At 39.3% G+C, this 25,490-nt stretch overlaps 2 protein-coding genes across 2 annotated transcripts; both read right to left on the bottom strand.

Annotated features, from left to right (window-relative positions):
* Nucleotides 1–9,702: 9,702 nt before the first annotated feature.
* Nucleotides 9,703–17,884, bottom strand: ndufs3 (NADH:ubiquinone oxidoreductase core subunit S3). Its single transcript, XM_041794712.1, has 7 exons — nt 17,791–17,884; nt 17,319–17,384; nt 14,149–14,246; nt 13,781–13,930; nt 12,783–12,908; nt 12,124–12,243; nt 9,703–9,988 (listed from the first exon to the last, which is right to left on the bottom strand). Exons 1-7 carry the CDS (start codon nt 17,843–17,845, stop codon nt 9,821–9,823), a joined length of 783 nt encoding a protein of 260 aa, XP_041650646.1. The 5' UTR covers nt 17,846–17,884; the 3' UTR covers nt 9,703–9,820.
* A 2,523-nt stretch (nt 17,885–20,407) lies between these two features.
* Nucleotides 20,408–25,274, bottom strand: ptpmt1 (protein tyrosine phosphatase mitochondrial 1). Its single transcript, XM_041795755.1, has 4 exons — nt 24,962–25,274; nt 23,401–23,481; nt 22,761–22,952; nt 20,408–21,201 (listed from the first exon to the last, which is right to left on the bottom strand). Exons 1-4 carry the CDS (start codon nt 25,106–25,108, stop codon nt 21,073–21,075), a joined length of 549 nt encoding a protein of 182 aa, XP_041651689.1. The 5' UTR covers nt 25,109–25,274; the 3' UTR covers nt 20,408–21,072.
* Between the last annotated feature and the right edge of the window lie 216 nt (nt 25,275–25,490).

Genomic DNA, 25,490 nt, shown 5'->3' on the forward strand with positions numbered 1-25,490 from the left:
TGATTTTACTGCCAGTGGCTTTGCTGCACATAACATGTAAGGATACCTAGCCATGAGCTAAGAGGGTCGCAGTGCCTTTTTTAACTGCTTTTCTCCCTCATTTTGTGATAAACATGCTTTAAAAGAATATTAAGGTATACTATCTGGTAGTATGATGGTTAGATTAAAATGCCAACTCAATTCAAAGCTAAATGTAACCAGGCTGGGTGCCTTAAGACTCTTTGCTCATCACTAATACGCTCTAGCAAGGCTGGACTGATGCAGGAAGCCATGCTTTATTCTTACTGGTGGATAACCACAGATTACATCTGCTGATGGGCCGGTTCTTCACTTCTGCCAGTATGCATAAATGTCTGCACCACCAAACCAATATCAATCCCAGATGCAGTCTGAGCATCCACACCTAGCGCTAAGTGTTCGACGACCCATCATGGATGTTGATGACGGGGTAAACAGGAGTCAACAAAGACACTGGGCTGTACTCTCATCATGAATGTTACTCTGTGGTTTTCTCTGAAGCTCTGAATTCCTTTACAAAGTCACAGAGACCTTGAACCTTGAGTGCAGAGCTTAAATGAGAATCTTTTCATTTTCCAGCTAATGGCTTCCCAGGAAATAACTTCATCGCACTCAAATGTGGAGGCTAAAGGACCATAACATGAACTCTGGTAGAATATTTCAGTCTGAGATGAAAATTCAGTCATTACCTGCTCACCTCAGTGTCAGCTAGACTCTCTATTAAACGGGAACATCCACCTAGACACCAGAAGAGTTAACTCTTCAGTGCCCATGTTCTTTTTACAGCAACTATTGTGTGTCGTCTGTCAATGCATGTTATCCCAACATGGATGCAAGAACAATAATACACATCTTCTCATCTTCCAGTGGAGGGAAGTTGTTTCCAGAACCTACAGCCAACATCTGACATTAAAGTGGAAGAAAAAATAATACCATCTGTTTATCAAGCATCAGAAAATGCTCTGTGCAGCAAGCCAGGCTCATAAAAAGGGACCACTGTGGCCTGATTTAGGTTTTTGAAGAGAAGTTTCTAATTGGTCCAAAAGTTTTGGAAATGCTTCAGTAAATGACTTCAGCTGGCAGTTTAGTGACGGGGTTGTAATCGGTGTCGAATAATCTTCAGAAGAAACATGCATGATCTCTAAAGAGGCTCTATGTCACAGCAGCTCTGATTGTTTCTCTTTAAGTGGTTTCACATCACGGACCCTTATTCAAGTCCACCTGACCTCAAAGTCTGATTCATTTGATCAGTCTCATGGAGAGGTGGTCTGAGGCCCTGAAAGACATGAACACAACTGTGGTCATAACCCTAACCCTAACTGTGTTCGAGTACGGGACACTCGTCAAAAACTTCAAAAACCATCATATTTATGTAGCATGCCATCCTCTGAGCTGCACAGTAGATGTGGAAGTGGAAGGAGCTTCATTGTTAGAGTCTCAGAAATAACACATCTATGACCTATAGGTTATGCTGTGTTATTTTGTGTAAAATGTTTTAATAGGAAACCGTTCTGACACCAAACGTCTAAAGATTAACTGGACAAATAGTCATTTTTGATAGGCTTTCAAATTGGGTAAAATGGTCCAGTGTTAAACCAGCCGAAAAGCATATCAGGAACCCAATGAGCCACAGACTTTTACCAGGCATCTCTTTTTATTTCTGGGCCTTTTCACCCCTGGCGATACACAGTTTTCGAGGCCCTGTGGCTACCCTACTACCCACCCATATGGTACCCAAGGTCATGCTTACTCACCACATCCACCCCTTTCTCTGCCTCAAAGGTGTGGACTTTGTGATTTTCTTGACAGATTATTTTCCAATGTTCCTGATAATCTGCAAGGACATCCACAGTATGAGCAGGGCTGTGTCAATTCTCCCTTCTGCCTGATGGGAAGCTTACCTGCCTCATCTACACCTAAATTCAGCCTCAGTTTATGGCCTAAAAAGCAACACTACTGGTGCTAAAAGTAGAAAAGTCTTCTTCTTTGGTGTCATATGTAGTGGGACTACTGTGTTTGCACATTGCCCTGCAGTCTCATGTCTTTATATGGGCATAAAATGGGCGTGTCCCTCTATCCTAATTAGGAGAAGCGTGCATGTGTGTTCAGCCAATGGTTACCTGACATACACAAGATCACAGAAGAGAACAATTCAGCTGTTTAAGGACATGCAACGGGCCCATTGCTTTTTTAATTTTAATGTGAGCGTACAGCCTAAAAAATGACGACTGCATCATATGGACAGTATTTGAAGGGCAGCGATATTGAAAAAATCAGCACTTTTACTGGACATACTTTGATGTCCACATTTGCCTCTAGGGAGAACACAGTCATATTGCAGCATGTTTTACCGGCTACCAGCTGAGGTTATTATTGGGAGTCATTGAGAAACTTTGTGGCACTAATTTGTCATCATTAGACCTCTAAGTGTGTAAATATAGGCCAGAGGTGTGGAGCACCAGGACACCACTTTGGCTGCAGTATCAGAAAGGTGTATGATCCCGTATAATGTTCTGTTTATCCTGGCATGAAGGTGAGGTGTAATCTCAGAAGTTTCATGTTACAGTGAAATATCTCTGTAAGTGCATTCGTCCTCCTCGTCACAGACTTGGTGTTCTGCTTGTATGTTAAAAAAGAGTCCCTTTACTTCTTTATGTCTTTAGAGGCATGTGAAAAGGATATGCACAGTGTGTTTAGTGTCAAAGAGTCGTTCTTCTCTTCATTCTGGAGTGTTTCTGGGCCACAGCGAGACAGAATGACAAGGCGCCGCAGAACCCTCCCGTACCGACTGTTGACCACATGCCGCCTCTGGGCCTGCTGAGATCTGGACCGTAATTTGATTCTAATTCAAGCAGCGTTTAATTCATTTCTTCAGATGGCAACCACTGTGGGGAAAATTGAAGCGCTCCTCTCGGGCCCGCTGTAATATGCATGTCTGTTTAATTTCACGCCGCCCCGAGGAAGATGATGCTGTTGAGATTGTGATGAACCTCGACTTTATAAAATCCTCGTCTCTGTTGGAGAGGCACCATGTGAAGTGATACTTCACTGTGATTTAACACTGGCATTTTTTGTTATTATTGGAGTTCACTGGATGGGACTTTCTGTGTGGAGAAATTCTGACATGAACTGCAACATTAACACACTGATGAGCTGCCCAAAAATTAACTCAGCAGAAAGAGGGACACTTCCAGTTTCATGAGTTCACATTTCCACTTAGTGGAAGAAATGGTTTTTGGTGTTTTGTGCTCAGAACATTGAAAAGAATTGCATCTAAAGCCCTTCTGATGGGTCTTTGTGGCTGAAGAGTGCGGTCATGGAACGATGAGCTCTGAGGCTGATTATAAAACATGTTCAACAGCAGACAGAAGGACAGCTTCCAACCATCTTTAACATTATAATCCTACAAATGCACATGCTAGACGATTCAGCCTGACCGTGAGACCACAAACCTGCTGCTGTAGTAAAGATTTTACAGCAGAGATTCCAAAGAAATTAAATATCATGGAAATTTGTTCAATCAAACATGATGTCAGAAGAAAATCAAGCATGGAGGAAGATAAGATGGAGCTCATGTTATTGCAAAACTCCACAAGCTGGCCTCCTTTTCAATATTCCATTTAGCTTGAAATGGCGTGTCTGCTGGCTCTCATTAGCTGTTGTGGGTCCTTCCATCAGACTGGATTGGAGCAGTAAAATTTTGTGTTGACATGCCTGTGGAAGATTTGGATTAATCATCTTTTGTGACAAGTCTCCTGAAAGACAAAATTCTGTTTCTCTGCTGCTCCTGAAGTAACCCTCAAATTCCACATACTCTGTCTGAACAGTGGTGCACAGTGATGCTTTGCACTTCAGAGCTAATCACTCCCTTTTTGGTCAACTGGTGCTTTCTGGTCATTGAAAAATGCGCTCTGAAGTCTAAAGTCTGACTCGGAAACTCTGAGTAACTTACATCCCAGACTAGTAGCAGCTGTAATGCATTCAACTCAGGTGTGATTTCAGGTGCGCAGCAAATCTTCAGCACGTGCCGTGATCCCTCTCGAGTACGTGCCAGAAGAACTACCCTGCTCTTGGTCCATTTTCAGTCGAGCAGGGGGGGCAAAACCCGCTAATCAACAGAGAGCAGACTGACCTACAAAGAAAGAAGGACACATGGTTTTGAAAAACAAACACATGCACACACTCCTGATTGTAAAGCCCACTTCAGACCAAATATCTGCAACGAGGCGAGGTGAAATTTATCATATATATCATATAAATGTGCACGGCACAACGGGATGATCCGTGAAATTAGTGGATATCTACGTTTTAACAAGATTGATGAAGCAAAGCATTCATGTGTTTATATGAGCCGTGAAATGTCTCTGTGTGCTATGAGCTGATAACAGTCATTATCATGATGATCAATGTAGAAAGGATAGATGGAGTCATTTCTAAATTTAATGGAATTTATTTAACAAAATTGGCATTTATAGCCCTCAAAATGAGATTTATATCCCTTTTTCACATTGATCTGTTTGAAACATTCTACAAGTGCTGCCACCTACATCAGACGGCTTGATTTCAGCTGCAACGCTTGGTTCAGACTGCTGCAACTCTCACCAGCGGTGTTCTAAAACTGTCTTGTCACATTGCAAATCTCTGGTCTGAATTGGGCTTAAAGACCCTGTAAAGTGAAAATGAATCTGTATTTAGATTTGGCATATGATAGGCCACTGTGTTATGAAGCCCCAGGTCAAATTTCAGTCAAACAAAACATTTCTAGATTTATAAAGTCAAGCTTCAAAATCATGAAAAAGGAGGCAGTAAAATCTGCTCCAGGATGGTGTGGGTGTGTCTGTTGAATGAGCTGAAGCCACGCCCACTCATAAATACTATCGTCTCAAATTTTAAAAGTTGCTAAAATCGGAACTGAGGAAAGCTCTCACGCCATTAGCCTGCCCTCTTGACCTTACGTTGATCTTAGGAGGCAAAATCGGTCTCTCTGGCTCAAATCTCTGTTAAGATGATTTAAATGACCACTATGGCTGATAGATTTGGTAAATTTACCTCACAATGAACAGAAAAACAGCATTCGACTGTCAACTTTCAATAAGGCAGTGACATCAGCTAACAACAGACTGTACTGAGATGAACTGCTCTGTGAGTTTATATTGTAGTGTTAGAGGGGCAGGGTCATTTCCACTGTGGACTCGTGACATCACCAGCCCACATATTGGCCCCGCCCACATGAAACCCAGCCAGAAAAGAGGTGAAAAGCTTTCTAATGGTCTAAATCCAAAACTCAGTCACATATAGATCTCAGTGTTTTCACATGTTTACAGCAACCATATTCCTACATATCTAGTGTGTTAAGACACAAATTTTGGATTTCACTTTACAGGGACTTCAAATCTCATGACTGGAACAAACCACAGATCAGCTGTTGATCAGAGAGTCGCAGAGGTAAAACATGACACCATAGAAGAAGGAAAATATTTTGGAGGTGGATCTGACACCATACACTTTTTAAAGAAACCTTTTAACTTCCCTCCTCATGCACAGAGAAGCAAACACCCAGGGCTGAGGACGGTCTGGATAAATGCTGCCCCGCTTAGCAGGCAGTTAAACACACTATTTTAACACCACCTTTAATATAAATGTAGATCTTTAATGCCAATAACTCAAACCAATAATCTGGACAAATATCATCCAGTTCCCCCTGCAGACATGGAGTATGTGGAGTTTATGGGTAAGACCTTCATGTTGCTGCTGCCGTCTTTGTTTTGTTGATGCCTCACTGGGCTGAGGCTGCAGAGGTAGTCAACAGGGGAGGCATGTACATGCACCAGAATCCTGTTTCTGTTTCAGAGTTGTTCAAGTAAAAAATCCATGTTTACATCCCCAAACACAAAACTGGATTCTTCAAAAGACCACCAAACCTGGGAGAACTCATTCAGAGGATCTTTGACAGTTAAGACACCTTTAAATGATACCATCAGGCTTCCTTTTTTACTCTGATCTATGGAACAGAAGGAGATTACACTGAATACCTCCAGGATAGTCGTGGAAATGTGAGAAAACTGTGCAGTCTGATTGGTTTAAAGCTGGAGCTCTGTCCTTCACCTCTCTGTGATCTGGTGGTCAGCGGGAAAATGGTCTCACGCCTTGTCTGAAAACTAATAAGAGCCAGTTATTCTCCGGAGTCTCACTCTCAGCAGGACGCTCTCTCTCCTTCACACTCCTCACTAATCGACAATTTCCCGTCCTCCACGGCTGCTGCGACTTCTAAGAAAGTGGCAACACTTTGGACAACGAGATAATTTCTTTTTTCACGGTATGAAATTAAACTGCGAGTGTGCCTCATTTCAGATAATAATGTTTTCTGTCACAGTTGAGCCCTCAGTGGTTTTCAGCCTGGCAGGAGCTCCAATTCAGCTTCACCTTCGGACATGGCTGACCCAGTTAGAAAAATCACTCAACAAAGGTGAAACCTGCTGATAAAAACACAGAACTCATTCATTACAGTGTCACAAGCACTTTTGATATGCATGCATGTAACTGAAAATACAGTGAATAAAAAAATGAAGATGTCTAAGCAGCTTCACAGGCTCTGTCTGCGCCTGTTTACTGTTCTTTGGTGATTTCTCTGTACAGTTCCTGACGTTATGTTGGATGTTTCTGCTCTGTGCTTCTTTCTTTCTGATCTAAATGATGAAGGATTGATCATTCTGTGTTTGAAGCTATGTCCATGAGATGTGGGTCCAACATGGAATAAAAAAGAACATCCTGGTTGGTGCCAGGGGTGTGTCCAGAGGGGTGGACAGGCGTGGCATGGGCCCTTCCTGAGATCTGACTGGGTTTTATGATTGCTTATGTTGAGCATGCAAAAATATGTTTGCAGGTAGCATTTCATGTTTCAGTACTTGGACACGCATCTTCTCTTTATGTTGACAAATCAAATTTGAAACACAATATGCTTGTGCCCTAATGAAGGGATAAGCACTCCCTGAACCCCTGATTCTAAATTCAGTGTTTCTCAGCTTTGCAGGAAAGCAGCAGAGCACAAAACATTCACACAAAATCACACAGCTCTGTGCTCCCCTGCTGGCTCCACCGATCCTGTTTTCACTTCTTCTACACTTCTGTTACCAGCTCTGAAAAACAGGACCAAGTTGGGTTCCATGTATCCCAGCTCTGCAGCATTCATAGTGAGGGCAAAATAATGACATAAATATCACTACTTTAAAATTCACTGTGAAACGAGCTTCAGTAATGAGTGCTGATCTCCCTATAAATCCTCTACATCCCACATCTAACACACACACCTAAGTCTTTTCCTTTCACATACTCCCTCCACTCAGGAAGGCTGCATCGTTACATTTTCTTTACAAATCTACCTGCATCTCAACCACTTGTGAGCTCTTGGCGGCCTGCCTAAGAGCTTTACTCTTGTATATTTCTCTCCCTCAATGACACAGCTGAGAAGATTTGTATGCTGCTCTCCTGTATTACCTGTCAAGATTACAGCCTTATACCCAGGATCAGTTAGCAGTTGAAGGATGCATGATTAGTGGAGGTAGGAGGGTTTAATAAATAAATAATAAATGATGCTGTCAGTTCACCAGTTGGGCCCCACTGGTCACAGGTCTGCACACGCCCCTGGTTGTTGCTCCTTTGGCTTTTCAAACATGCCAAAAAGAGCAAAAACTAAACACCAACCATGAAAAAAAAGGTTAAATAAAACTAAAACTATCTCGACCCGTGTCTTGTTCTCAGTAGTCTGGCTCATGTTGACTCTTTGAAATGTATTTCTTACGTGTAAAATGAATGCTTCTATGAAAATGTTTGACAAAATAAAAAACAACAAATGTTAACTCAAGAACCTGTTGTTTAATTATTGATAAATTAAAGAATTACATATTTAATCATTATGAGAGAGGAGTGAAATGTACTGCCATGGGTTCCTGGGTGTGTTTTGTGTGCTGTGCTGCCACCTGCTGGTGGAATCATGGTATATTAGATGGATGCATGGCAGCAGGAGAGCAGCAGAGTCCTGTAAAATAAGACTAATATTAAACTGTGATAGTTGTGGGCTTTAAACATTAAGATTAAACAAAGAAAAGCTTGAAATTAAATGTAATAACTTTATTAATCCCTCAAGGGACAAATCAGATAAAACATGAGGATACAGGCAGCAACAGTATGTGTCCACTAAAATACAAACCCCCACCCCAAAAAATCAATGCTGGTATGAATTACAAGGAAAAATGACTAAATAGACTAAGAAAGAATGATGAATAGTCTACTAAAAGGAAAGGGGATTTCTGAATGTTCAAATATCTACGGACTGCTGTCTGTTTCACCAAAATCACACATTTTATATCTTCAAAGAATACATGATATATGTTTTTGCATGTCGAATTAGGTCTTTTAAAAAGTTTCATGAATAAAATTACTTTTAAAGTTATCATATTTATATTTTCTAACAGTATTTCATCAGGTTAGTGAAAATATCTCTATTCTCTTTTACTGATTCTTAATTAAATCTTTGGCAATCACCCTTTAAAGTGTCCACAGTGCCTACACAGATTTATTTTTAGGGTGTCTTTCGTATTTGGTTGTAATGTCTGACATAAAAGCGAACCCACCCATTTTAACAAAAAATGTAATTAATCAAGTTTTATCTAAATCTGTGATACCTCCTTTACCTTTTAAGAAGTAAATCTTTTTGGAGCTTTAAATATTTTTTTTTATACAGTGAAGCCTTTTGCAGTTGTGCCACCCAACATTTACAACTTATTTCAAATGAATAGGCAAAAGTCTAAATATCATTTGTATAAATCGTTAGTTTAAAATTGATTGTACCAGCTGAAAGTGACGGTATACCTGCCTACCTGTGGCTGAAATGAAATGTTTTATCTTTATTAGAGAGAAATCTACAATCCATTTTACTCTGCCATGAGTATCAGCTGGGGTTAAATCAATCATAAATTACTCCACAATCTGTTTTTATCACTTTATTTCAAAATAAAAGCCCCAGTTGATCTCACGCTGTTTAAGAACCTGCCAATTCCAGGACAAAAGGTTTTTGATGATCTTATTAACATTAAATGATCCGTTTTACCAAATATCTCTTTATTTGGAAGATTTCAACTATTAAGTCAAGCCAAATCAATTTGAATTTCTCACATTCAAAATATGACTCTTAACAGTATCAGTAATGTGTTTATTTACTCAAACAGCATCCCCAGTTTTAATTTTGTCTTCTAAATAATGTTTGTTGAGGGCCTTTTTTTTTCCATGAGAAAGACAAGACTAATATTTTTTGGACATTAAAAATCCACACTTTTGAATCCCTCTAAACACAATGAATCTGCAGCTCTTCTATGTCTCAGCTGTAGAGAACAGGGTTCCAGGTTTGGCATAGAATAAACTGGTATAATTTAGCACCAGATTCATGGAAAAGGAATAAATGTTTTTGACATAAATGTAGGGACTTCCATGGACAAAAACATTGTTTAGAACTAAACTATACAGGGTAGACGTAACTATAATGTGACTTAAAGACCCTATAACGTGATATAAATCTGTATTTAGATTTTCTGTGTGACAGGCCACTGTGTTATGAGCCACCAGTTAAAATTTCAGTAGACACAAAAAAATGCATGTCGTGATTGACCCATTAAATTGCACCAAAAACGCTCTTTTTCAGACTGTTTTATTGGTATTTTATTTACATAAATATTGAGGTGGCTTTGTTCAGATGGAGGGCAGAGGATCCCAAAATGACTCAAACAGAATGTGGAGATGAAACGGGAAGTTATTTCTTCTCTGGAGTGTCGCCTGCCTCCAGTTTGGGCGGGGCCTCTTTGGGCTCCCTGTAAGCGGGGAAAACCTCCCACGGCGTGTTCAGGTCAAACTTCCTGAACTCCTGCGACAGCTCCACGGGCTCCGCCACCACACGCTTCACCTCATCATCGTAACGCACCTGAGGAGGGAGGCATGTATCAGTGTTCAGGATTTTACATTTAAATAAGTTTGAGAAGCCCTAAAGTAGTCTGAGTGTTTTTGAGGCCATGGTTTCTTAGAGTTGGGAGATATGGAGCAATAATCAATATTTTTTTCATGAACAAGATACACGATATACACCAGCCTGAAAAGCTTTGATATGATTATAGTAAAAATTAAACCATAGTGAAACCTGTTTGATAGCACAGCAACAAAAACAGAAGTTGGCAGAGGAGGCTCTGCTCAAAAGTTGCTCCCTGGGTTAATCAACCAGCATGCTTTGATTTTCCAGGAAGTTAATGGCTAGAAACCCCCATATGGCAGATACATTAATGACAACACGTACTGAATACAATAAAATAAGTTCAAAAGCATTTAATTCATAGTAGCATGAATCTTAGTACGAGGGTGCAGCAATCTTTATACTTTAAAGGAGGAGGCTGGGATGGAGGAGGTTAAGCTTTGCCAGCAGCGTGGTGCATCAGGGTTTCATATTTAAATACACCGCTGTGTTGACAGAAAGAGCCAGAAGGTGATCAGCTGGCAATCAGCTGATCATGGCCAGGCGTATGACTACTGTGTCCTGCATGAATTAACGCTGAGCTTCATTTGCCATATTAGATTAAACCAGGGGTGTCAAACTCAAGGCCAGGGGGCCAAATCCAGCCCGCATGATCATATCATATTTTCATTAGAACTGGCCCGCAGGTCTGAGGTCTGCAGATTTTAGTAGAGAAACATAAATTTAACCTTGAAAATTAAAAAAAAATCCTGTAAGTCCGAAAATTTGAAAAAGTAAAGAGTAAAAATAATAAGATAGAGAGTAAGGAATGGGGGAGAGGAATTTTGAATATGACATTGTGAACTTTCAGATTCCAATTTTAAATTTCAAGTAATATTTTGATTTTAAGATTTCAAATTTTATCTCACATTTTGACCTCTAAAACTCCTAAATTTGACTTTTAATCCCATATTTTTACTTTTTAAACTCACAATTTAGAATATAATCTCATGTTTTGACCTTTTAGATTCAATCTTAAATTTTACGCCATATCTCGACCTTTTAAATTCAAAACTTTGCTTTTTATCTCAAATTTTGACCTTTTCAATTCAAAACTTTGATTTTTTAATCCCCTATGTTGACCTTTAAACTCATGATTTTGAATTCTATCCCATATGTTGACTTTTAAAGTCATGATTTTTACTTTTTATCTCATACATTTGCCTTTTCAAAACATTATTTTGACTTTGGATTTTGTGTTCTGACCTTTTCAACTAATATTTTGACTTAAAAAAAATCTCAGTTTCTCTCACCCTTAATTAATTACCTGTGAAAATAAGGTTTACAGTTTACAGTTAAATGTTGACGCTGTTGGGCCCTCAGGTTAGACCTAAATTCAGATTTTGGCCCCTGCTTTGATTGAGTTTGACACCCCTGGACAAAACATTTTAAAGAGATTATCCTTTGGCCATAAGCATTTTACCAAAGGTGGTCACTAACAGCATCATGCTTTCTACATGTAAATCCTTTCCTTATCCATGAGGGTTTTCTTGCTCTATATCAAAACAAAATATAAAGATTTAAATAATGTTATCCTCCCTTTAAGGTCATTTCAGAATTTATCCATGCAACTTAAAAACTCAGCATGTTTCCTGGTATACAGATTGATGGATGTCAATGACTAGAAACAAAGCAAAAAACAAAGAAAACTTGATAAGAAGCTTTCTTGTGCTGATATCCTGGCCAAGTGACACATTTTAAAAGCAGCCTCATTTAATTATTCATTCCATCAGGGAAATCTATGCAGATTTTTAAGTTTTGAGGATAAATTATTCTTTCTTGGCACAAACTATAAAGGATTTTAAGGCTGATGGGAGCCTTGAATTCATTAACATGATGTCAATAAATAAAAAAAAACAAAAAAAAACAAAGACAGGATCCAGCAGAGGTTGAGAGGAAATGTCTGGGCACAGCTTCCATGCTGCCAGTCTAACTGACATCCTGCCAATAGTATTACAGTTATTTTTGGAAGGAAACATGTTAATAATTCACTGATGAGGCTGAATAAAGCAAACTGAACTGAACTGAGGGGACGTGTTGTTAGCAAAGCTCACCTCTACGTATCCTGAGAGAGGGAAGTCCTTCCTGAATGGGTGACCCTCGAAGCCGTAGTCTGTCAGGATGCGCCTCAGGTCTGGGTGGTTGGAGAAGAAGACACCAAACATGTCCCACACCTGCAGAAATATGCAGTAAAGTATGTTTGACTGCCATTGCTCAAGTTATTCTGCTAGATTCAAAACTGAGCTACAAGAAAATTAAAAAGGAACTAAACTCAGAGTTTCAGCTGAGGTGCATCTACCTTAAAATTTAAAGAAATACCTTTAGAATTACACTGACTGGGCTGGGAGGGAAGGAGCATAAGACACGCCTTCCCACTCTCCTTGGTGATGCCCCCATCAGTCGCCTACAGTCTATGCTGACTCTTTATGATTATTAGCCACAATGTCATGACTATGCAATAGCATTTAAAAGCCTTGCTACTGCTGAATTCTTTCAGTCTTGGGTCTTGTTTTCACTCAAATGGCAGCGCGGTCATTCTGGAGAGCAGGAAGTGATATTTGATCTTTTCAAACCATCGGCTACACCCCTTAAGTTAACAGTCATGAAAAAGTGGGCAATAAATGTTTGCTCTTTCAGCCACCTCTTCCCCCAAAATATCATCATGGCAACAGTTTAAAAAAATATATCACCAGTATATGCAGATTTGACTCACCTCCCTTTCATACCAGTTTGCTGCCTTGTGGACCGGCACAGCAGAGTCCACGGGTGTTAACTCATCTGTGTATGTCTTCACGCGGATACGGGTGTTGTAGCGCAGCGACAGCAGGTTATACACAATCTGTGAATCAACAAACACACAGTTTCACCACAAAAACAGTCAGATGGATTAAATACAGAGCATGACATGCTTATTTTATTACCAGGATGGCCTCTACACATAAATATTCTAATTGATACCATAAAAAATCATTTTAGAGGGGAAATCAAAGTTTCTGGTTGTAACAGAACTGATTCAAAAAAGATAGCTGTGTTGAATTATCATCAGGCAGCAGTGAGCAATTATCATCATCACAAGTTAGCATGATTTTCTCCAGAGAGAGAGCAACATTTCCCATTTCATTTGATACATCTTTACACTAAATGAGGGAGAAAAGCTGTCAAAATATGCATCACTGAACTCTTAGCTCATAGCTAGGTATCCCAGCATGCTTTATTCAGTAAAACCTTTTGAGATTCAAATGAATGAGAGGAAACAGCTTTTCTTCATAAAGAATATTAAGTAAATAAACCTTTAAGAGGACTGGTTACAAAAAAATTAAAACTCAATTCAAGATAACAACCGACCAGCGAGGCTGTATAGATGTAAGAATGTCATGCGTATTGTCTGCAGACAGGGAGGATTTTAACATGTACAAGTAAAAGTGAGTGTCAAGACTACTAAACCAATGCAGTTTTAAACTGGTATATTGACACAAATTTCAGGTGAAAGAAATATTACACCCTCTGCAATTTGAAAATTGAAGCAAGTCATGTTGAGATTTAATCTAATTGGTGATTAATTGCCCAGCCCTAAAAGTGTCTTAACATTGAGGTGTGTCCACACTTGGCATTGAGGATTAACTTCATATCTGTTTCCTCGGCACAGCTGTTAATCAATGTGTAAACAGGGTCTGTCTATGTGAGTCTGTGTGTTCATGGTGTGACAGCTACCTCAAAGCGGTTCTGTCGTGTCGGGATGTCGACAGCCGTAAGGTCAGTCATGTTCCTGAACTGAGCGTTGGTGTGGTCCCTCAGAAAGGTCAGCACCGGGATGACTCCATCAGGATGGATCATCACCTCCAACTCATTATAACAGGTCACCTGCACATCCAAAGAAATGCAATTGTTTAATCAGATTATCTTAAGCAAGGATTAAATTAAGACCAATTTAAGTGAAATGATTGTATTTACTGGACGTTTCATTGTGTCACATTCTGGTTGCAGAATACTGCCAACATTCTTCATCTTATATGCTCCAACACAAAATGCACTCTTCCTATTCTTTGGTTGTTTAAGAAGAAAGCAGCAGAGGCACTGACCTGGACCTGCTGGATGTATTTAGGCATTATCTCAGAAACGTACTCCCCAAATGCTGCCAGCTGGTTATGAGTGACGGCATCCTTGGGCCTGATGGTGGCTGTATAAAGGAAAAGAAGACCATTCGACAATGTAATGACAGATTTAAATTGGCACACAGATATGTGAGTATAGATTTACAAACTGATTTATATTCTATCTGAGTGTAGCCTCGGAGGGCTCTGTAAAGTTATAATGTATGGGAGAGACACTGAATCCACATCGAAACCAGATCCAGATTCACAAAACCATCCTTGATCAATGTATTTGAAGATTTTTTTCAAAGGTGTCTTGCTCACAGATCTGGGGAAAATTAAATCTGATGAAAAAATGGCAAGGATTTTTACTCGCTGATATTCAACATTATGGTGTTTGTTTGAAAAGGGTTTTTTTTGAGTGTTGAATTAGGAATGCATGATAATATTGTAATAGTAATGGTATCTGCTCATAAAGTATATATAAGTACCAGCCACTACAAAAAAATTGCAGATATTTACAGCTCATTTATCAGCCGTACATATCAGCAAAGTTAGACAAATAAATTTAAAATCTTAACGTGCAAGGTTCATAAAAATGGGACCATTTTAAAACAGTGCTCCACATTGCTCACAGTCTGTCAGGAGGCCCAGGATATCAGCAGAAAACCATACTGTACATCCCTAACGTTACTATACAGGGGATCTCTCTGGTTATGCTGCAGGTTGTGATAAAGGTTTGTCATATTTTCCCTGGCAGCAGCCATAGATAACTTTTACACTCAGTGACTCTCAGTTTGTATCATTTTGTCTCTCTTGAATCCAAAATAATCCCAAATGGCAAATGTGCCGTTCTTTTTCATCATTAAGTCTTTGCATTCTCTATCTCATAGCTTGTCTCTCGTTCTCTGTCATGTTGTCAAGTTGTATGCATTTATTCTGCGAGGACGTTTGCTGGATGGAGATTCATCTTCTGGCTCATGTATGCAGGGCTCTGTCCAACTGGTCAAACACTGCATGCTGACAAAGTACATGGCTTGTACAATTCATTATCCTCAGGTGTGCCTGGCAAGAGATCATGGCACAATTTTGGATCAAGATGACAAAGAAAATATGGTTAATCCCCCGGCTTTAATAGATAGTTATACCTAGATTCCCCTATTATTCAGAAATAGCTAGAAAACCAACTGCCTTGGTCCCCCTGTTAGCATATCTATTCTATTTCAATGCCCAGTGTTGTATTAAAAGTAAAAAGGCCAAAACCATTAACCTTGCAAAGCAGATGGATTCGACTGTTTCCGTGTTTCTCACTCGTGAATCCATCTTGCAAAGCTCCCATCTGATTCTTTTGGGCCCACTTAGAAAGTGACAGGACCGATCAGCATCGAGGGGCAGTATTTTCGAGTGTGGAAGAGTTGTGATGTAAGCAAGCAGCAACAAGACACCAGTGCAATTATGGAGGAAGACATTAGCGTGGATGCTGCTAAAGCGCCAGTTTTATCAGAACCTGATGGCATTTCTTTGTTAAAAGAAGAACAAAGAACAGCACTGAGTTCTTTTCCTTTCAGAAATGACAGAAGTCAGGTATGAATACGAAAGATTAAAGAGAACTGACATGTCTACAGTCGCCATGGTTCGCGGTTCTCTATGGAGTTTACTGGTCGGTAGCAGCGCACCTCGGTTTGGGGCTACGACGTCATGTTTTGTTGCTCTGATTGGCCTGTAAAGATGTGACGGACAGAACGTTCATCCAATCATCCTCTGAGTTTTATTTTTTCAAAGACTCTGCTCTTTCCCAAATGCCATCTATGGGAGGTTTGCCAGATGGATGTGTGAAACAATTCCATCTGGCAAGCCAGGTTACAAAACCATAAGTTAACAATAATTATGTTATTCATACAAGATCAATGCTGTAAAAAAGTATTTCCCAATTCCTGATATCTTGCTTTTTCCTCTTACTCATAACACTAAAAATGTTTCAAGAAATTAAGCTAGTTGAATATTAAGACAAACATAACCTGAGGCGCAGGTGGTTGAGTGGTTAAGGCGCGCGAATGGCCCGGGTTTGAATCCGGCCTGAGGTCCTTTACCACATGTCTCTCTCCCGCTCTCGTCCCTGTTTCCAACTCTATCCACTATCCTCCTCTAGCAAAATAAAGGCACAAAAATGCCCAAATTAAACCTTTAAAAAAAAACAAAGACAAACATAACCTGAGTAAATACAAAAGTCAGTTTTTAAATGATGATTTCATTTATCAAGGGGAAAAAGCCACCCAAACCTACCTGGCCCTATGGGAAAAAGTTATTGCCCCCTGTACCTAATAACTAGTTGCTCAACCCTACAGGTAAAAACTGCAAGCAAGCATTTGTAATAACTGACAATGAGTCTTTCACACCTGTGTGAGTGTATGGTCTGGAGCTGCAGACCTCAAGCTCAAGCAGGACAATCATCCCAAACACATCAGCCAGTCCAGCTCTGAAGGTTTTGGAGGGGCCTAGTCAAAGTCTGGACTTAAATCTGATTGAGATGCTGTGGCATGACCTCAAACAGGCCATTCATGCTGGAAAAAAACCCAATGTGGCTGAATTTAAAAAGTTCTGCAAAGAAGAGTGGTCTAAAATTCCTCCACAGTGACGTGAAAGACTCACTGCCAGTTACTGCAAAACACACCTTGCAATTGTTGAAACATGGGGAGGAGCAACCACTTATTAGGTTTAGGAGGCAATGACTGTTTCACATAGATCCAGGTTGAATTTGGATGGATTTATTCCCTTAGTAAATGAAATCATCATTCAAAGCAGATTTTTGTATTTACTCAGCTTATTTCTGCCTGATACTATTTTTTTTGATGATCTGAAATACTGAAGTGTGACAAATAAAACAGTAAAAAGTAGGAAATCAAGAAGGTTGCAAATACTTTAATAGCACTGTATAATTGGAATATTCTCCTGAATATATTCCATCTCAGTAGAGTTTGGAAGGAGATTAAATTACAGCAGGAACCCTTTTACTTCTATGTTAGTGCCACTTTCCTGACACAGGACCAGTGATTAGCACCTGAAGTGAAATATCCTATGCTGATTTTGATGCTGTTCTACGGAGGGTAAACAAACCCTTATATCATCTGTCCCACCAGCTTTGGTTGGTGTGTACTCACGACTGGTCTCTGTGGTGGAGCTCTGCAGCCTGGCCTGCTGCTGGAGGAGACAGGAACTCCGAGCAACTAGAAATAAAACAGGAGGACAGAGTCACATTAGGTTTACATACAATATAAATACATGAACCTGCAGAGCCGCAGAGGAACCACCGTATTATCAGCGAAACATCAAGAAGGAAGACAAATACTCCGCCTATATCCACTCATAACACTTACATTAACTTCTACTCTTTCCCTAAATGGGAGTTATATGTGATTTAAATAATAAAATTTGGTTATCGTGGCTGTTATTCAATCCTGTGCAGTCTAAAGCTAACGTTAGCATTAGCTAGCTCGAAGGTCAAACCTGGGACATTTGGCAGTTAAAAATGAAACGGTGTTATTTTCAGGGGCATGTTAATAACCAGTGCGCGATATGCACCACGGGACACATTAATTTATACAAACTACAGTGAGATTTAAGTCGTCTTACTGTTGTAACTCCTTCCAAGTCCTCCGCGGACAAACCGCATCAACGACGCCGCCATGTTTACTCCGCCGTCGTTTTTCCTCGGACGGAAATGTTTCCGTCAGCGGGCTGTCGCCTCCTAGTGGGCCGGAGGAGTAGAGGTCTAACATTGTTGTCATAAACACAAATCCCTGGTTCGTGATGAAGCTCTATTAAAGTGAAATGTTTAAAATCTGGGCTAAAACTAGTAAAATCTCGAGAATATTTGAGATTTGCCAACCGCTTGTATTCATTGTGCTAAATTTTGCTGTATTCAGGAGCCATCACAGAACCAAGTGCCTCTTTGATTTCCAATCATTTTATCATAGTCTGGGATCTAGAATAAGTATTTAATGCACATTTCAAACTTTTCTTGGTCCATAATAGGGCTAAAAGCCTGTCATTTTCCAGTAATGCAGTTCAAAGTCGTGCTCTTAATGGCTCTGCCTTGTGATTTCTGGACAAATAGGTCAAAACTTAACCTCCTTCTAAACCATTTGAGAAGCAAGAGAGAAACTCATTCAGTTAAAAATAATACAGATGCCATTGTACACCAACTAGACTTAAAAAAATGGGAATTGCTGATAACAGATGTTGGAAGTGTAAATAAAGAACTGGGTACATATTTACACATTGAACTGGAGTATGGTGCACCTATTATGGATAAAGGTTTTGGAGATTCTAGGAGGTTGGCTTGGTTTCACACTGCCCATACATCCAAAGCTTGAAAGAAAAATGGTGCAAAATGTGTCTTATAATAAGTTCAGTATTCTTGAAATGAGGTTTAACACAGCTGCAAAACTAGAAAAAAACAACAAGATGCCCCACTGATGCATGTTTACACTAATTAATCCATGTGTTGTACTTAAAAACGGTGAGAATGCTGCAGTAAATTGCCTCACCTCATATGCACATTTGCACCAATTCAGGTAAACTATTTTAAATGATCTTATCTAACTTATGTAAATGTGGCCACATCCTTGCATATTTCCATAGAGAGCAAAGCTAACCAGTCAAATTCCTTGTTGTGTAAGCAGGGCCGTTTCCAGCTTTGTGGGGGCCCTATGCAGGATGCTGTTTGGGGGCCCCTAGTTTGTCAAACTACAACAGAGAGCTTCCTAATTCATTAGATCAGTGGTTCTCAACTGGTAGGTCGGGACCCAAAAGTGGGTTGAAGAGCAGTTTTCAGTGAATGGCGAGTAGGTGTCTGAAAATAGGATGGTGGCAAAAGTCCTGAGCTCCTTATTGGACATGCATGGATATCTTTTATTTTACCCTGCTTTACTGTGCAGTTGAGTAAGTCTATATGGTTGATTAATGTTTCAACTAACTGATCACCTCTTCTTGCAATAAATGGCTACTTTTCCCATGATGATTAAGTAATATCACAAGTTCTCTGGAAAAGCGGCTAAAATGGACACATAATGATGGGGAAAGAGGGTATAAAATGTGTCAGTTTTGTCCCTTTTCTTTTTTATATCAGGTGTTTTGGTTCACACATGCTCCAAACTGCAACATATTCAATTACCCAAACATGTGTTGTTAAAAATCTTTTGGAAACTTGGGTCGCAATCTGTCATTAGACAGACTGGTGGGTTCTGAGGCCGGACGAGTTGAGAACCACTGCCAGTGTTAATTTCGTCGACTAAAACTATGACGTCAACAGCCTCTTTTTCCACAATAAAAACTAGACGAAGATTAACAAAAATAGATCTGTGATGACTAAAACTGACAAAAACTAAGTTTTGTTTTCATCAAGATGACTACAACTAGAGTAAAATGTAATTTAGTTTTCGTTGGACATTCAAAATCCATGAAATTTCTCTACTGGTGGTAAATCTGTCAAAAAAAACAATGCAGCTGTGGCTATTCTGCCTCTCAGCTGTAAAAAAAAACAGAGACCCCAGGTTTGGCAGAGTGCAGAGAACACACTTCCATGATTTGGTACCAGATTTAGGCAAGAAAATAAATGCTTGGACTAAAATTAAAGACTACAATGTGAGGACTTTTTATCGAATAAAACTAAAATGTTTTGAGTTTTCTTTGACTAAAACTAGACTAAAACTAGACTAAAACTTAAATGCATTTCATTTAAAGACTAAAACTAAGACTAAAATTAAAAATAGCTGCCAAAATTAACACTGACCACTGCATTAGATGACCCACGAACATGTCACAATCTCTTACACTTCACGAGCAAAACAGGCCAGTCATGATAATCTCTCATTAAAATTCAACATCTTAAGTTGAGCCACTTTAGCAAGATAACTGATAAAAACTGACAGAAGGAAAACAACAATCATTAGGTCAATAGATAAAACAGATTTAGTACGTTTAGAAAACGTTTACTTAAAAATTTGAAAGCAAGAAAACAGTTCAAGTTTTCACAGCAACTGAAATTCTCTCACCCCAAAACAATAATGAAATAAATAAGTCAGCCAAGCCCAAGATCAACAAAAAATAAATGAGGCTACTTACCAGACAAGATCTCTTTAAACCAGTACAGCGTGGTAAATACTTCTCCATTCCCATCTATGAATCTTGTACAGACAGAACTGTTTTCTGTCCATTCTATGGGACAAAGGAGCAGGCAGAACGACTGTTCACTGTTTTTCCACAAATATTTTATTTTAAACACTGTGTTTTCAACTTCAAGAGGCACCATGAATAGCTGAGCTTCAAAAATAAAACCTTTATTAACAGGAACCACCTCACAGCAAGAATATGAACATCGACATTTTTATCTGACACAACCAAAGACCAAATCCAACCAGCATTCATTTACCCGCATACACTGAGTGTTTATTATTTCCTCACAAATACAACAAAAATTTTTGCAAGGCAAACAGGGTGACTGCTGGGTAACACTCATAAGATTCAAAGCTTTTAACAAGTTTCTATACCTTGAATATAACTGTGGACTTTCTGAATTTAAGATCTCATGTAAACATGTTCCAACAACATGCAGCAATCCGTTAGTTAAAGGAGAGAGGTCAGTTTTATACAATGAGAAAATAAATCCCTTAGGATATTACCAGTACAACATGCTTCCCTTTTTAGCTGACATGCTTCAAACCCGTTTATCACCTTCCAGTTAAAGTCATGAGATTCTGATTTCATCATGCTGAGGGAAAACTGCAGGTTTTTGACTCTTCCTCAGCAGGTAAATGTGATCATATGGAGGATTTGTTTCCGTGAATGCAGGCTCTGAGTCCACTCTTTCAGCTGCCGTGTGAACATAATAATGTCGGACGCTCGGCTCTGCTCTCAGCTGGACGTCTCGCACACCTGCTGGTAGTATCTCCTCAGCATCTCCAGCTGAGCCGAGCGCACCAGGATATGTGGTCGGACGGACGCCAGCTTCTGACAGGCCTCCTCAGGAGTCCAGCAGTGTAACTGTGAACCAAGAAAAACAGCATCAATTAGTTTGATTTAACAAGGATCATGGAAGAAACATTAAGAATGTCCAAATCTCCTGAGTGTTGACACCATATTTACTTTTAGTTTCAGTACGTTTAAATGCAAAGCTAAGTCAAGCTACATTTCAGTTAGGATGGGAGACTGTGCTCCTGTCATTGTCAACAAGGGAGAATCGATTTATTAACGGCTATATGTCTGACTCCACTCCACTGGCTGGCAATATTTGAGCATAAAAAAGGAACAAAACTTAAATGTTAAATGTAGATGTGATAGAAATGCATGTGAACAAAAAACAGACTGATAAAATAAAGTGATATGGCTAATTTGAAGCTGGTACTCTGGGTGAAAACAGAATTTTAGAAATGCACTAAAGGTTCCCATGTGCACAGCGCCCTCCAGAATTCTTAAATGGAAGAGGTCTGGCCAACCCAGGACTCTACCAAGAGCTGGTTCCCTGGCCAAACTGAGAAATTGAGAGAGAAGGGCCTTAGTAAGAGAGGAGACCAAGAACCTGATGGTGGCTTTGAGTGAGCTCCGGAGATCTTGTGTGGAGACGGGACAAAGTTCCAGATGGACAACTATCACTGCAGCCCTCCATGGCAGGAGTGGCTAGACCAGTGATACTCAACGCATGGCTCCTGAGCCACATGTGGCTCTTTTGTGATGATTTGTGGCTCTTTTATGTCTTCATTTTAAACATTATTTCCCTAGAAAAAGGGGAAACTTTGACCTTAGAAATTATCCATTGCAAGTCACATTAATCAGTTTGTTTGCCATGCTCATACAGTTGGCTTTAGTTGTCAACTTGTAAATTTGTCTTTTTATTTCCATTGCCCTTATTTGCAATTTTTTTTGCCATTTTAAATACATTTTTACTGCCTTAAGCCCACTTTTGTCACTTCTTTTTGCCACCTTTTGCCCAGTTTTTGAGTCTTTTATCCTGCTTTTTTTATTTATATTTTTCCCAAATTGTTACCACTTTTCACCCATTTAACCTGCCTTCTGCCATCAAATGCCACTTCTTTCCCCAAATTTTTCTTATTTAAGTCACTTTCCACTCATTTTATGACATGTTTTTACCACTTTTTGAGCATTTTTGCCACGTGTAGCTCATTTAATGTCACTTCTCACCCAAATTTTGCCACTTTCTGCCCTTTTTCACCACTTTTTCTCCCCCATTTCTGTCATTTGTCACCCAGTATTTGGCATTTTATGTTGATTTTGCCCCTTTCATTTTTTTTTTTTTGCTGCTTTTTGACCATTTCCCCCCCTTCAACTTATTTTCATTGCCACTTTAACCCATTTTTCTACTTTTCACCACTTAGATTATGGCTCTAAAAAGTATTTTTCAACAATTTGGCTCTTTGGTTGAGCAGGGTTGAGTAACGTTGGGCTAGACAGAAGCCTCTCCTCATAACACATGAAAGCCCACTCGGCCTTCACATGGAGTTTTTTGCAATGACTAAAAAACATCAAACACACCCCACACTGCTAATCCATTCAGGATGAAACCCCCCTCATGGTTACATACTGACCCTGATGAGGTATGCAGCAACCAGTGTAGCGCTGCGAGAGCGTCCGGCCTTGCAGTGGACGTACACGCTGCTCCCCTGCTCTCGGTGCAGCAGGGCAAACTCCACACCTCGGTGCAGGTTCTCCAGACTGGGAACGCCTGTGAGATCGACAGTGCTCAACCTCAGCTGCTCCACTCCTGCAGCCTGCCACTCCTGTAATCAGAGGCACACACACCAGATTAATGAAGGACAGGATTACATTAAGGTGGGAGAGAAACCCATTGTTTTTTTTTTCCTTTTTTTTTAGAAATCGCCTGTGGAGTTCAGACATTCAGATTTTAGTTCTCAGCAGCCCTTTGTGAAACATTATGTTTCCCAAAGGAGCTTGGCTTTTGGTTATACCCAACAACGACCCTCTTCCTACTTCCACATCAAACCCTGCAGCTCAGAGGACCGTATAATCACATCAATGCATAACAGGCTGCAATTATTTTTGTTTGACAAAAATGCCTGCAGAAAGGCCTTCAAGTTTACAGTTGTGCTACTACTCAACTTCGTAGAAAAACTTCAAATTTAAAAAAAAAAAAGAAAAAATGTCATGTTTTTGGAAAATCTTAAGTTATTTTGAAAGACAGTGAAAACTACAGCGATGAGAACTCACCTCAGCTGAGTTGCAGAAGTATTTTGTCTCATACATTTCATTCATGGTGACGACACCTCGGACATTTTCTGTCTCTACCAGCTGCAAAATTACAAAAGGAAAACATCAGTTCCTCAGAGTATAAAAGTTAAGCAGAAATGTTACATTACAACCCCAATTCCAAAAAAGCTGGGGTGCTGTGTTATATGTAAATAAAAACATAAGTCAGTGATTGTCAGATCTCATAAACCCATATTTTATTAACAATAACACATAAACAACATACCAGATGTTCCAAATGAGACATTTTAAGATTCAATTAAAAAAATACTAGCTAATTGTGAATTTGATGGCAGCAACACAACTCAAAAAAGCAGGGTCGGGGAAACAAAAGCCTGGAAAAGTGGTACTCAAGAAAAACAGCTGAAGGAGCATTTTGCAACTAAATAGGTTCACTGTCAACAGGTTAGTTACTAGAATATATGGAAGTTTTACTTTTTGAATTAAACTACAGGAAAAATGCACTTTTTAAAATGATATTCTGATTTATTTGAGATGCAACCGTAAATGTAAAAACTAAATCAGAAAAATGGGCCAACAACATATTTAGACAAATATGAAAACTTCACAATATTGGATTATTGGCGATATCTGATATGCAAATATTTAAGAATCAATTTTAGCCATTAATGATATTTAAGCCTTGCAGTTTTTAACAAAGTAAAACAAGTCTTTGATCAAAAATCATCACTCATTTTTTACTGTTCACCGGTTTCAGCTCTGTTCAGCTCTATAACTGTCCTTAAAAAACAGATTTTAAATAGTAAGAAATACTGATTAATAAAGACAAAGACTTCAGACTGTAGATCTGTTGGCCCTGCCTAAAACCCCACTAACTTACCTGTCTATGTTACTAGTATTTACCTGCAGATTTTTAAAGCCAAAATATTACATATAAGAGAAAAAAATGATCATATCTACCGATATGGCTATGATACTGGTAATATTGTGTTTATAAAACCTGATAACAGCTACAAAATTAAGACCTTGTGATCTTTGATTCAAGACATTTTAAAAGCCTTAATGTTTTATTGAATTGTTTTATCATTTTTTATTAAAGCTAGTTTATTAACATTTGAATATAAAAGTGGTGTATAAACAGTTATTCTTCCCATTCTCAGGATTACTAATGATTTTTACTTAATTTCTTATTCTAACAAATTAATGTGGAAACAACAGATCGATATCAAGACCAGTTTTCACCCGTTGTGATTAAAGCATTTATATAATAAAATCCGATGACACGGCTTTGAAAGTTTCAAGTTCCTTACTTTATGTTACTGTTTAACATTTTTTACGATTATCTACAAAGGTACGTGTTAATTTTGCACCACCATAAAATTCTGATATCATGACATCCCTAGCTATTACAGTATAAATAAAACCATCCTCACATCCTCAGTGATCTGTCCTAAGATCATAATTAAAGGGTTAAAGCGCCAGTTAGTTAACCTAACAGCTTTATGGTGAAGAAGTAGACGACTGTTCCCAGTGTTAGCTCCTGTTACCGGGGCGGTCTGACCTGTTTGGTCATGGATCTGAACGGCAGAGCTCCCACGATCACGGTGTCGTCCACTCGGTCAAACCACCGTCGCGAGGACAATTTCTCCATGACAACGTTGTAAGCTAACGTCGGGTAAAAGAGCAGCCGTGCTAACGCTCCGGACATGGCTGCTGAGTTTCTCCTTTTTTAAAAAAAGAAAAAAAAAAAGAAAACTGAGTTTAAAAAGTCAGCTGTTATCTGATAACCTCGCACTGTTATTTAGAGAGACGTGTGTTCACGTCTGACATGTCAACGTGTTCACATGTTCTCCTCACACAAGTATTCACGTCTGCTCCTCCCCTGGTCGCGAGATTGTTCCGGTAACAATAGGACTTCCGGAGTGAATCCTTCAAAGTAAAATCCGTGACCTTCACTAACCAAATAAGTTAAAGCGGAGTAAACAGTTGTTGGGGTTCATTCACCAACCTCCCTGCAGTCAAAGCGATAAGTCCACCACTGCTCCTTAATGACTCATTTCACTTAAAAAAAAAAGATAAAATCACAAATA

This window comes from Cheilinus undulatus, linkage group 1, assembly GCF_018320785.1.
Source record: "Cheilinus undulatus linkage group 1, ASM1832078v1, whole genome shotgun sequence".
NCBI classification, from domain to species: Eukaryota; Metazoa; Chordata; class Actinopteri; order Labriformes; family Labridae; genus Cheilinus; species Cheilinus undulatus.